The sequence below is a fragment of the Cynocephalus volans genome, chromosome 1 (genome assembly GCF_027409185.1).
Source record: "Cynocephalus volans isolate mCynVol1 chromosome 1, mCynVol1.pri, whole genome shotgun sequence".
In the NCBI taxonomy this organism is placed as follows: Eukaryota; Metazoa; Chordata; class Mammalia; order Dermoptera; family Cynocephalidae; genus Cynocephalus; species Cynocephalus volans.
Genome location: NC_084460.1, coordinates 183,092,599 through 183,106,383, shown reverse-complemented (window position 1 = coordinate 183,106,383; position 13,785 = coordinate 183,092,599). Strand labels below are relative to the sequence as shown.

The window sequence follows — 13,785 nt, the reverse complement described above, 5'->3', positions numbered from 1 at the left end:
TGCCCCTAGGGGAGGTCTCAGGCCGGAGACGCGGGCCCACACGCGGACCCGGCAGGGTCTCCCCCGCACTGCAGCAGCGCGCCGGGGAGCCACCTGCACCCCGGAACCACCCCCACGGTGTCGCCCGAACCCTCCGCACTCGGGGAAGGACGCCCGCGCCGCCTCGTAGCTCGCGGGCCCGCAGGGAGGAGACGCCCGGCTTCCCCGGCTTCGCCCGGCGGCCGACGGTGTGGACGTCAGGCAGGGCTCGAGCACTGCTTACCTGCGGCTGCGGCCCTTGTCGGCGGGTGCGCCCACGTGTAGCTCGGAAGAGTATGCTGGGCTGCGGAAGAGGCAGCAGGCGACGGCTGCGGCGCGGAAGGGAGCCGGGACCGCTGAGGAAGCGCCGCGCCCGAGCCCGAGCCCGAGCGGCGGCGGCTCCGGGAGGCGGGACCTCAGTTCTAGAGGCGGGGCCTCGGCGGTCGGGCAGGGACTAGGAAGCCGGTCTTTGACGCACGAAGGCGGGATCAAAATTGGTTGCTCGGAGCATGGGTTCGGGGCCGGGAGGTGGACCATCCGTGCGAGTGCAGGGCCGAGTGCAGGTCCTCGATGAAAGGGGCGTGGTCGAGGGCAGGGCCTCAGTCTGAGGGGCAGGGCTTGGGGCGAATCCTCGGCGCGCGGGGGCGGGGAGGGGGCGGGTCCTTGGCGGGAGGGGCGTGTTCTGGCGTTGCCGCAGTCAAGTCTGGGAGCCTGTACTTCCTCCGCTTCCTGCGGTGGGCGTCGCCTCGGAAACGCCTAACAGGTGGGCGGAGTGGCGTCAGCCCCTCACCTGCGGCTCCTCCTACACACCTGAAAGGAAGGGGACATTGTCGGTACCTGGTCAAGGTCGTCCTTCAGAGATTCGGCCCTTGGAGATGCTTTGCAGTTGCAGACAAGGAGAATGTGGAGCTCCAGGAAGGTGTGTGGCTCCTGGCTCTCTCCATCCCTTCCGTTGGGACCACACCCAACCCCATTCCCTCGGGGAGGAGGCAGAAGGAATCGTTTCATTCATGCTCGGGGCGGAGAAAGCTTGGGAACCCTCGTTAAGGTGGCCCCACCCTCACGGGCCTCCTCTTTCAGACCCTCTTCTGGAATGAGCTCCTCATGTGGGCTCTGGCTCAGGAAGGAGAACTTCATGTCAACTCTAGAGAACGTTAATATTTACAGGCAAGCCCTAACCCCTTCCTGTCATCCCCACAAGCCTTCGGACCCGAACGGCCCAAGACCCACGCAGCCTGTCCTGTCAGCTGCAAGGCAAGACACACCCTGAGGCCTTGCGAGTCAGGCAGAGCTCACCGGAGCACTGGCCCTATCTTCCCAGCCAATCCAAATAGTGCCACCTGTTGATTATTTTCTATAGTGCCGTCTCCGCCTTTAACCCCTGAGGGTCCTCGAGGAATTTTCGACTAGATCAGACTAGATCAGTCTGGGGTTCGTAAAGCGTAAGCAGGCTATGAATGAGCTTGGAAAGTGTGTAGAACACTTTGTGTATATGGGCGTTTCTGGGGAAAAGGTATATGGTTTGAATATGCTTACAAGAAATCTGTTTTCTTGGGTCAAATTGTCACAGTTAAAAGTCTATTTAGCTATGATCTTCTGTTGAGGACATGTAAAAAGAGCAGGTTCCTTACATGATAATACTCTAATCAAGGCATTTCAGATTTATTTTAAATTTGAACTTTGATCTTTACCCCTCTTGTGTTAAATAAAATTATAGGAAACCATTATTATTTTGGACTAAACTGCCCAACAGACTAGATTAAACATCAAAATGGAGTCACCCGTGCTAAAGTTCCACATCACCAAATCCAAACTAAGTTGTTAAATGAACCTGGGAGAAATTGGAAGAAAGATAATAGCTAACCTCCCAAATAGGCAAGTTTCCATCTTAGCACAAAAGAAAGAACCTGAAGTAACTTGGTGTTAACTAATCAGTTATTTTTCTGTTCTGATTTCCTGTCCCTGCCTTACAAGAAAAGTAGCTTCAAAACGACTAATACAAACTTCGTTCTTTGCTTCTGCTTTCTTCAGCCCTTCTCTGTCTAGGAGGGGTCTTCAGAAAGTTCATGAAAAGATCTGCATTATGCTTTAATTCCATGTTTCCATGAACTTTTTGAAGTACCCTCATATTAAGCCAACCCCTTTTGCTTAGCATGTTGGAACACTTATTCTATTTTATGGGATGAAGTGTTGCCCGATTCTAGAATCACAATAAAGCTGATTGAGATATTTAAACTAAGTTTGTGGTCATTTTGTCCTTTGTAAATCTGAGCCGACTACATTCTCTGGCTCAGATTGACTCAGATTGACAAAGTAAACACATTCTGAGTTAGGTTATGTAGATAGTGACAATCCTGTGAGCCTCTTTCTTCTATGAACTAAATTCTACTCCTCTCAGCAGTAGCCATGGGTTCCCCATCAGCTTGCACCTCCTCCCTAGTGGCATACATTCCCTTACACCTCCCTTGCTCCTCTCAGTGAAGTCACATTGCAGTTCCTGTATTTGATGCTATGCCCATTTTGCGTTTGACTTGCAGTAACGAGGAGACCTTTGTCATGCTTACCATTATCACCTGTTTCATCTCCACACTGAATCACTGTACGGATTCTTGGTCTGTCACAATTCTTGTCGCATTTCAGTAGGTGAAAGAAAAATCAAAGGGCCGGGTCTAAAGCTGATATTGTACGAATATGTGCATTTACCACACATTCATCAACCTAGAAAAATGTATCACAGAAAAGCTGTTGTGGAAAAGACCCTGGCTCCATCTCATGCCTAAGAAACATACATTATGGGATGGTCTGTTTAAACATGCTGCATTTAAAACATATTTCATTTCTGTATGGAAAAGTTCACACAGAAGCTAATTTGGCGATCTAATAACCATATGGCTCATAAATTAGGGCTAGCCAGTAGCTCACTTGGGAAAACATGATGCTGGTAACACCAAGCTTGATGGTTCAGATCCCTTTACTGGCCAGCAGCCAAAAAAACACAAAAAACAAAAACAAAAAAATCACTTAAATTGAATGTGTTATCGCCCTTAATTTTTACACCAAGAGAGTTACCCATGGTCTCTAGACTCAGCAGTGAAGCTGGACATGCCAAGGACAAGGCACCAAGGACCTCTGCAGTCAGACAGTCCTGGATATGATCCTGGCCTGTGACTCTTAGCTGTGTGATCTTGGGCAAGTTAATCAACCTCTCTTTATTTAAGCCTTTATTTCTTCATCTGAAAAATGCCCATCCTTTAAAAAGTAGTCTCTTAATGTTGAAAATACAGAGATTAATGAACACAAACTTATGGTCTCTGCCTTTAAAAAAAAAACAGAAAAAAGAAAAAATGACATTGATACTTACCTTAAAGGATGCTATGGTTTGAATGTGTGTCCCCCAAAGTTCATGTGTTGGTAACTTAATCCCTAGTACAACAGTGTTGAGGTGAGATCTTTAAAAGCCCTTATGAATGCATTAATGCCCTTTTCTTGAGAGTGAGTTCCTGATAAAGGGATGAGTTCATTCTCTTCCATTCTCCTGAGCTCTCTTGCCCTTCCATCTTCCACCATGGATGACACAGCAAGAAGGCCCTCACCAGATGTTGGAGCCATTCTCTTGGACTTCCCAGTCTCTGGAACTGTGAGAAAAAGATTTTTATTTATAAATTAGCCTGTCTGTGGAATTCTATTATACCAGCACAAAACAGAATAAGGCAAAGGACTATTGCGAATATTATGTAAAACCATGCTGGGTATTAAGTATGACATACGGCCTAGTATGCCACGAGTTTTCAATTCATGATTTTTTTTTTTATGCCTTTTGATTCCAAGCCTAAATATTATTTCTTTACCTCTATACCATACCACAGGACGTTTTAATGCATTTCTATTGTTTAGGCTCCCTTTGATTGCAAGCAACAGCCATCCAATTCAACCTAGCTCAAAAAAAATTTATTTTAAGGATACAAGAGTGTCTTGGAGCATCTCTTACAACCCAGGATTTCAGGAATGATCTGAGGCCAGGGAAGAGATGCCTCTGTGGGGAGGGGAGCTTCTCTTTGGCCCCTCTAAATGCTCCTCTTGAGGGTTGGCCTCCTTATTCTCTGGCTACACTTGGCTCCCTCTGCTCCTTAGATCACATGGGTTGGGGCATGGCCACTCACATGACAGCTCTGATCCAGTCCAGCTGACCCTGCTTTTCAGAGGAAGGGCCTACAGCTGGAGCAGTCAACAGAGGCTAGCAGGGCAAAGTCCCCTTGTGGCTGCTGCACCTGTAAACATGGGGAGGAAGCAGAGAGGAGGGCAGGAGATAAGTATTTTGGAAGAGGGTGCTGGGCAAACCATCCAATAAGAGCCCACTGCAGCCCTTCTCATAAGAATGAGAAACATCAGGCCTGCTGGTGAGCTCAGTTGGTTAGAGCGTGGTGCTGATAACACCAAGTTTGTTCCCTGGTTTGTTCCTTGGTTTGTTCCCTTGTTCCAAGTTTGTTCCAGGGTTTGTTCCCTGTACTGGCCAGCCACCAAAAGAAAAAGAATGAGAAACATTGTTCAGACCAGCGGTTAACAATGAAGGGTCTTCTATGTGGGTTATGCGCTTATCTAAAGCTGTCAGGGTGGATTGGCTAGACACAAAAGAGGGAAGAGAATAAAAAGGACTGGGCTGTTCACTTATACATTTCCTGTCTGCGACCTCCTTGGCAAGGGCTGCAGACCTCTGTGGTTCCCCTGCTGCTGCCCGTCATCAGCAGGGCTCGAGGCTGGCTGCAGAGGGAGACTGGAGTGTGAAAGATATTCAGGAAACATATCAAAAGCCATGAAAATGTTTTTAGAGCTGGACAAGAAGCCATTAAAATATCTTATGAGCTATGGCCTGAGATGAGTATAAGAAAGAGCATGTTGGATTTAATCAGTGACACAGAAGTGGGCTGGAGGAAGTTAAATGCAGCCTGGGTGGGATTGAGACTTCCCTCTACCCCAAGTGGATGAAAAAGTCAGGAGAGGGTTGTGATTGTTAAATTGACACTTCAAGGTGCTGCTATTGTAAATCAGAGTCAAGAACAAATACCTGTACCCTGTGATAAACCAGAAAAAACTGAGATTAGTCCCAGTCCCCCAAATAAATGAAATCTTGAGCATTTCCATACTTTACTGATTCCCTGAGGGAAAACGGCCTTATCCCTATGTCTGCAATGCTGATGTCAGGAGATATGATGTCACTTTTGTGGATATGACAATCAAGTGAGAACTCTCCTGTTCCACACTGTGAACAGCCATTCCTTCTGAAGTCTTGACTCCCTTGCAATCCTTTGCAAATACATTTCTTCTCCTTCACAAGACCCTTTGGTCTCCAAGTCTTTTTCTGCAGAGTGTAACCAGAATCCTGGAGGCCTGGTTGCAAAACCAATCCCATTTGAAAGCAGTGAATGTAGTAGACTCAACTGTGGTCATAGAGACTATAAAAGGGGCTGGGGATTATCTGAAAAATTGCCCTAGGCTGTAGCTCAGATGGGTTGTGAACAGATTAAAGAGAAGACATCTGCATGCGTTAGAGCGAAGAGATGGTCTGGACAAAGCTGCGGAAGCATGAACAACACAAAAGAGGTGGCAGGGCAACCTTGTGGACATTCTAAGAAGGAGGGCAGAAAGCAAAACCCAGCTGAAAAACTCAGTATGGAAGAAAGCATGTCCCAATGAAAACTTTCCTCCTGAGTCTTTCAAGCACTACTGCTTCATAGTATAAGAATCAGTGAAAATATACTCAAATATAACAAAACAGAGTGAGAGATAAAGGAAGGTTGCAGAGCTGAGGAAACAGAGGACAAATCACCATCCTTACAGAATCAAACTACAAACAGAAAGGATGGGCTGGAAAATGACCAAGATCCATCTCCATAGCTCTAAGAGAGAGCCTTCACAGCAACAGTGGTTCTCAAAGTGCCCTCCTGAAGCCAGCAGCATCTCCTGGGAACTTGTGAGAAATGCACATTCTTGGGCCCCACCCCATACCTACTGAATCAGAAAATGGGCGGGGGTGGGGGGGTGAGAACTGGCAATTTGTTTTAACCAGCCCTCAGGTGACACCATGACTGTGCTGAGACTCTGTTGTTCACCCTCTCAGGATAAAGAGTTTTGGCATAACAAAGTCATTCAGATCAAGATTCTGGAACTGGGCACCTTTCTCCCAGGGAGTCTCATGGACATTCCTTCTCAAGGACAGAAATAGCATCAGGGCAGGGCGGTTAGCTCAGTTGGTTAGAGCAGTGTTATAACACCAGGGTTAAGGGTTGGGATCCCCATACAGGTCAGCCGCCAAAAAAAAAGAAAACTACATCAGCATTCATTCATTCCACCAACATTTATTAAGCATTCAACTTCACCAGTTTTGTACAACTTTGTCACGGACCAGCTGACCTTGCGGCTCAGTAGCATCTGGAGGCAGGAGAGCCAAGTAGACAGGGGTCTCGGCTGCCTCTCCCACAGTCCTGGAGCCGTGATCCCCAGCCACGTCTGTCTTCACCCACCCAGGGCAACACGCATTCAGCAGAATCCTGTCGGCTTTTCTCTTCTCATCCAGACGCCTGGCTAGGATTCTCGACAAGACTGTGACCCCCAACTTGGACACCCCGTAAGCTGAGGTGGGCCAGCCTTCCCTCTCATGCACCTCATTTTTTGTGTCCTCCACAAACTTTTTCATGAGGTCCACCAAGTCCCCCTCTGTGAGTGTCTCACTTCGGAACTTCTCCTGCAGATCTTCACTGCAATTTTCAAGAGCTATCAAACCATGTAAACTACTAATATTCACCACTCGACCTGAAACGATTAAAAAATATGGAAGCATGTCACAAAGAAACAATTGTTGCTTGAATATACCATATGTGCAGTTGAGTTGTGGTGAGGGTTTAATTGCTGATAAAAACAAAAAGTGACTCTAGAAGACACAATCTGCGCACCAGAGGGTTTTAACATCTTTTGGGTGCCCTGTTCTCGCAGGAGGAAGAACACACCTCCATTAGTGTGGGGGCTGCCTTCCGCAGGCATTCTCCATGAGATGGGAGGTACAGTAAGTTTGTAGTAGAATCAGCATGCAGCTCTATAAAACAACCCCCTCCCCAACAAACGCGCTCCAAGAGCTTAGGAACCTACTTTCTGACGGACAGCACCCTCACCCTGAAGACTAAAGTTCTGTTTCCCAGGTATGCAAATTTCCTAGGGCCATGGGCAGCCACCTCTATCCCTGAGTGCCAAAACCAGGGTCAGCAATTCCTGGGAATGACCCTGGTCTATCCTCAGTGATGGACACTTCTACACAGAGTGAGTTGATTCTCCCTCTCGGTTTTGATTTCATTACTTTTTAGTCCATAGTTAATAATTTATTGATATTCATTAAATATGAATTAATATTCATATTGATAATAATTTACAGCTACTAAAGAGACAGATGTGCCCATAGAAACAAACATACAGGCCAAAAAACTATACAACAACCTGAAGCATTGGTGGAAACACCCAAACCAGTAAATATGTGAATTTACATGTTTCATTCACCATCAAAAAACACCAATTTGGGGGGATTCTTTTCTTATGTATTACTTTGAATCCACATTCTCTGCATCCAATAGAACCACTGGATTTTATTTCATTTTCTGAATGGCGTTCACCGCAGGTACACACCTGGGGGGTGCACATCTCACATGGAAATACCCTCACTCTGTCCTTGAAAATGAGCATCTCACTTATCCCAGGTACCTAAGACTCTTCAGTATTTCTTTCCTTCCTTCTTGTTCTCTCTCAATGGTAAAATGTATTTCTTTCATAATTTCTAGTTTTGAAAAATTTGAAAACTACAAAAATTAGTGAAAATAGTTCAATAAATGCCCTTATACCCTCCCTTTAAGTTCACTGATTGTTCACATTTTGCCACATTTCTTTCTCCCTCTGTCTCTCTCTTTCTAAGTTGCAGACATTGTAAACCTTTACCTTAAATACTTTAGTATATATATGGTAGCAAGGGCATTCCCTTACATAATCACAATTGTGACCATGTTCAAGACATTTACCATTGTAAAACACTATTATCTAAAGTTTACGGCCAGCTGCAAAAAACAGTCATGCACCTAACTACTCTGATTTGGTCACTACACATTGTATGCATGTATTGAAATATAATTCTGTACCCATAAATATGTACAATCAATGCATTTCAATTAAAAAATAAACTAAAAATGGGGCCGAGCCCGTGGCGCACTCGGTAGCGTGCTGCGCTGGGAGCGCGGCGACGCTCCTGCCGCGGGTTCGGATCCTATATAGGAATGACCAGTGCACTCACTGGCTGAGTGCCGGTCACGAAAAAAAAAAAAAAAGAAAGGGAGTATATAAGAAAAACATTCAAATGTCTCCAAATGTCATGTTCCTTTATAGTTTTTGTTTTAATCCAGGGTCCAGTGTGGGATCATGGATTACATTAAGTTGTCATATTGCTTCAGTCTATTTTGACTTAAGGTAGTTGACAATGACTTTTTTTTCACTTTGCTTTTGTCAGGCTAGACAATGACCTTTTTTTTTTTTTTTTTAGACTCTAGGCCATTTTGTAGTATTTCCCCCAATTTGGATTGGTCTGGTTTTCTCATGATTAGATTCACTTCAATATTTTGGCCAGGAATACTACATTGGTGACATGTTCTTCATTACTTTTTAAACAGCTTTGTTCACAATCACTTGGCTGCTACAAGGAATTAAATTTAAAAGGGAGAGGAAGAAAGAAAAGAAACAAATTATAGGATCTATTCTATGCCTTCAAGGAAATAAAAATTCTTCTAAGGGGAGGAGGTTTCCTCTTTGATTTGAGGGGACACCTCTGGGAGAGAGTCCAGGGGGTGACAAACAGCCAGCCTCATCAACCAGATGGGTCCAATCTGCCCTGAGGACTGCGCCCACACCGTACCACCCTCTGCGTAGGTACAGTGCCCCATTGGTCCTGAAACACTCCTGCTTAATTCTAAAAAGAGTAGGCAGGTAGCTCCCCCTAGTGGCGTAACAGTTGCCTAACCGAATTTACTCAGAATCTTGAAGGAAATCAACAAGATAAATTTTTTTTTTTAAAGTGATGTTTTAAAGCTAAATAGTGGCTTTTAGATCAGTCTGGTATGTGTAGAAAGTGATTCCTACAAATCAAGAAGCAACGCTGCTCAGTGTTTTGCTCCTCAGGTAAAGATGAGGCTTATGGAAAAGTCACAAATATTCTCATTGTGTTGTAAACCAGATTCCCGCTTTGGAAGTAATATTACACAGAACTGAATAAAGACAGCAATTTACCTGCTCTGGGTTAATCCCTGAGCCTCACCCTCTCCAGAGTCTTCCATTATCTTTCAAAATGGCTTGGTTTATGATCACTAGATGTTATAATTCTGATTTCACTAGAAGGAATTATCCCAATTTGATTAGGTGGTGAAGTCAAGAATCCTGGATACTGTTTCCAGCTCTGTTCCTACCTGTCTGTGTTCACTTCGTTGGGCCTCAATTTCCCTCTCTGTAAAGTGGAGGTGTAGAAACACAAAGCATCATCAATACCTTGCAGCTCTCAAATTCTATGATTCTAAAATTCATTAGGGAAAAGACTTCCTGATACCTGGAAAAGACATCCCTACAATGGAAAACTCTGCAGCCATAGAAAAGAATAAGAAAGCTTTCTGTCCTAATATGGAAAAAGCCCCAGATATAGGAAGTGAAGAAAGCAAGGTGACAAACATTGTAGTAAATGTCACCTTTTGTGTAAAAAAGGGAGTGTTGGGAAAATATAGGAGAATGGTCAGGGACCCCTCAGATGTTCAGAACCTTGTTGAGCATTTGATATAAATAAGCACGTGCGCTCAGGTGTTCCTTGGTTAGCGTCTAGTGTAATTGCGCATGTGCACCAAGGTGTCCTGGGTTATGGACTTAAGGATAAAGGATGAGTGGCTCTGATCCATGGCGCCCCCCGCCCCCCCGGGATGCCCGAGGGGGTAGCATGGGGAGGCCACTACTGCTGCTGCAGTCGGCTGCTGCTAGTGCCCCCAGAAACCTCCGCAAGGCCACTGCCACTGCCAGACCTGTAAACTGCTGCTGCTGTGGATTGACCTCATGTTGTCTGCCAACAGCTCTCAGAATCTTTCCCAATTACATAGGATGGACCTATGTGTGAGGGGTTTGGGGACCCCATTTGTAGGGTTTGAAGGGTCTGAACCCTAGCTCTGACAATGTAAGTGGAAACTTAGTATAACTAAAATAACTAAAATAATGAAAACGTTTTGGCTTTAGTTATGGTTTGCCAAACTTTACAGGGAGCTTAAAAAATGCATTTATATTTGCTTAGATTTGCATTTAAAGATGTCATCCCCTTGGCCCTGGGCACCTACCAGCTTTATGTATATGGACCCAGGGCTTCCTTTACCCAGCACTTGCAACCCTACTTGCAGATTTTCTACAATCCCATCCCACTAAGAAACTAATAAAGAGAAATTACCTGGGGAGATTTAGCGTTGGGGGCGGGGCGGGGACAGGAGTACAAAGTACAAATGCGATTCTCACCACATACTTTTTTAGGTTTTAAAATTTTTGCATCCAGAGATAATCCTTATTCAAAATGTTAAATTAAGGAAAGCACATTTCTAATAAGAACCAGAGAATTCTTCCTAAGAATAACAGTTAATTTGTTAGGAAAGAAAATCCTCAGGAAAGCAAGTCTTCCATCCCCTTCTCCCAGCACAGTTGTTTTACATTTGTGATTCTTTATTAATGACCCTATGTCCCGCTAGACTCTGAGCTCCATGAACAGGATGGCCCCTGTCTATAATGCTCACCACTCTGTACCCAAAATAATGCCTGGGATATGGAAGGCACTAAATATATATTTGTGGGAAAAGTCATAAAAATTATTTATTGAATACTTGGGGATGTGGGCCAGATATTTCCTAATAAAGAAAATTTCTTTTGGATTTTTCTGAATCAGCTGGACAAAATTTGGTATAAGAAGAAAGGAATACAGGGAAAGTCATAATGCTAGAACAGATAACTGTTCCCTAGCTCCTGGACGAGCCAGGTGTGGGCCCATTACCTAGGAGAGCTAGAGAAGGACTCTCTGAGCTTGGTCAGTGGCAAGAGGCCTTTGGGGACTTGTAACATCCTGTCATTCTAGGGTTGAGCTCAGGACATGGATCCCAACAGCACTGTAAAATATCATCCATATCTCTGAAAACTAAAGCTAAAATGTTTAAGTGACCCTATGAGAAAATAAGGCAGAAAATAAGAAATAGCACCCCTGGGGAGGTTCCTGCAAGACAGTCCGGTCCAGGGAGCCTCTGGCTTTCTCCTTGTTGAGGGATGCAACCTGGTGGTCCACACGGTGGACTTACCATGGGGTTTCATTATTGGCAGTAATTCGGTGCAGACATTTCTAGTGGCAAAAAAATTTGTCTTCAGCGTCATCTCAGCTTGAATATCAAATGGCGCTGGATCATCACCTTTCAAAAAGAGAAGGAAACAAAGAGAAAGTCATACATTTTCTCCTGAAACTCATATGACAAAATGGATCCTCTCTCATAACTGATTAGAGGAAAACAAGGTAACTTTAAAGCAGTCTTGATTTTAGTTTCTTTTTTTTCTGGCGGTTAGGTCCCAAACCTGTAACGTTGGTGTTATAAGGCTATGCTCCAACTAACTGAGCTAGCCAGCCAGCCCTAAAGCAACTTTGAGTCCACTAGGTTGGTGGTTCTCAAACTTCAGAGATGCATCAGCATCACCTCACAGCCTCTTAAAATAGTTTTCTGGCCTCACCCCAGTCTTCCACCCACACTTGTAGAACACTTGACTTTAATCACAGCTTCTCAAACTTGAACATGCACGGGAGGTACCCGGGGAGTCTGTTAAAATGCAGATTTTGATTCAGCAGGTGTGGGGCGAGGCCTGAGATTCTGCGTTGTTGGTGAGTACCCAGGCTTGCAGGTGCTGCTGGTTCATGGTCCACACCTTGAGGGGACAGGTCCCTCCACCTGTCCTCCAGGAAGCCGAGCATTTATCCACCAATTCCTCAACCAATAAATGAAGGCTGCTTTAGAAGATGCCAAACTTCCCCTCCTGGCTCCCAGTAAAGCTCACAGGCTGAGTTGCAGGTGCGGATCCAAGCAAAGCTTGGGACGCCCAGCCATGGTGAATGCCCAGGTCCAAAGATAGGGAGAGACGTTGCTCCGTAATCGTTCGTTTTACTCCGTCTCTCTCAGGCTTTTCCTCTCTACTATGTTGTAAGTGAAGCTGGCCTGTTTATTTCTTTGTACCCCCAGCGCACGGCAGCTCGGTGACTTTCTTAACTTACCTACTTTCTTAACTTATTTAGAATAAGTAATCCCCCCCCCTTTTTTTTTTTTGTTTAACCCCCCTAAAGGAAGATGCCTCTTGGAACCACACTTACACGTCTGATGATAAACAAAAGCTCCTTGGGGGAGGGAACCAAGGCTCGCTTCCTTTTTGACAGAGCCTATCAAAACTCTCCACTAAACAAACTATGAAGTCCGCTAATGTGCAAGTGCGCGCTAATCGTGTCCTAGGTTCATTTCCTGTTCTGAGCAGACGCCTCCGGGCATCTATGAATGCGCTCTTTCAAGAAAAGCGAAAGCCCAAAGTGAGCTTGGAGACCTCGGCAGAGACAACATTCTCGCATCGGCCAGCAGCTGATGAGTTTAGTTAGCAGGGCGTGCCTCCTCCCAGGAGGCCGTTTTCTTGCCAACAGCAGGAGCTGACAGTTCCAGGAGGGCCCTGGGCAGCGCACAGGCCCGCGCAGGCCGGCGGGCGGGGGCGCGCTGTGTCCCGGGAGGCCGGAGCAGAGCGCGTCCCGGGGGGCCGGCGTCGCCTCCGCCCCAGCCCGATCGCTCGGGTGGGTGGGTGGGTGGGTGGGTGGATGCGGCTGCGGATCGCGGTCCTGCACCCACGCGGAGTCCCCAGGCCCCCCCCTGAACCCCGCACCTACCCTTGAAAGCGATGCCGGCGTTGTTGATCAGCACGTTGAGCCCCCCGTACTCCTTGCGCAGGAAGTCGCGCAGCGCGCGGATGCTCTGCAGGTCGTCGATGTCCAGCTGGTGGAAGCGCGGGCTCAGGCCCTCGGCCTGCAGCTGCTGCACGGCCGCCCGGCCCCGCGCCGCGTCCCGCGCCGTGAGCACCACGTCCCCCGAGAACTGCCGGCACAGCTCGCGCGCGATGGCGAAGCCGATGCCCTTGTTAGCCCCAGTCACCAGCGCCACGCGGCTGCAGGACGACATGGCCGGGTGGGGTGCGCGCGGGCCACCTGCGGGGAGCGGACCCGGCTGCAGAACCCGGCCAGAGTCAAAGCAGCCGCGCAGAACTCAGTCCTGGGATCCGGAGCCGCGACTCCTAGGGAGCAAGTCCCCCTGCCTCGGTCCCTCCCTCCGAGGAGGGGCCGTCTGTTGCCGAAGGTTCAGTAACGCCCCAGCTCCCGGGTCCGCCCTTTTTGATCCAGGCTCTGAGCAAAGCGGTGGTCTGCGAGTTGTGCTGCTCCCAGAGCAATACCGGACGGAGATGGGTCAGTAGGCGGCCTCAGATTCATGGCAGATGGACTGAAGAAACTCTTTTGGGAGAACCCCAAAGAGGAAAACAAGTGCTGAGTAATCTTCCTGGGCGTCCGCCCATCATCTACTGCACGATGTGAATGTTTGCTTTTTCCTAAGATGCAATGAAACTACTTAGACAGTAACGCTTCTCTAGACATAGGTCCCCTTGCTTGCTTGC

The 13,785-nt window shown here is 46.9% G+C and overlaps 2 protein-coding genes across 4 annotated transcripts in view; both read right to left on the bottom strand.

Annotated features, from left to right (window-relative positions):
• The window catches only part of DOP1B (DOP1 leucine zipper like protein B), a 103,845-nt gene extending 103,448 nt beyond the window's left edge, over nucleotides 1-397 (bottom strand). For all 3 annotated transcript variants that reach the window (XM_063100697.1, XM_063100704.1, XM_063100711.1), the window contains exon 1: nucleotides 263-397. The gene's annotated coding sequence lies outside the window, so the exon portion shown is untranslated. The remainder of the gene's footprint in view (nucleotides 1-262) is intronic.
• A 5,991-nt stretch (nucleotides 398-6,388) lies between these two features.
• Nucleotides 6,389-13,298, bottom strand: LOC134362362 (carbonyl reductase [NADPH] 3). The gene is made up of 3 exons (XM_063077566.1): nucleotides 13,010-13,298; nucleotides 11,403-11,510; nucleotides 6,389-6,825 (listed from the first exon to the last, which is right to left on the bottom strand). Exons 1-3 carry the CDS (start codon nucleotides 13,296-13,298, stop codon nucleotides 6,389-6,391), a joined length of 834 nt encoding a protein of 277 aa, XP_062933636.1.
• Between the last annotated feature and the right edge of the window lie 487 nt (nucleotides 13,299-13,785).

Excerpts from the sequence above, each read along its gene's own strand:
- LOC134362362 (XM_063077566.1), bottom strand. The coding sequence starts at position 13,298 with ATGTCGTCCTGCAGCCGCGTGGCGCTGGTGACTGGGGCTAACAAGGGC. Across the intron at positions 11,511-13,009 it reads CGCCGGCATCGCTTTCAAGG|GTGATGATCCAGCGCCATTT; the intron begins GTAGGTGCGGGG and ends TCTTTTTGAAAG. Across the intron at positions 6,826-11,402 it reads GCCAATAATGAAACCCCATG|GTCGAGTGGTGAATATTAGT; the intron begins GTAAGTCCACCG and ends TAATCGTTTCAG.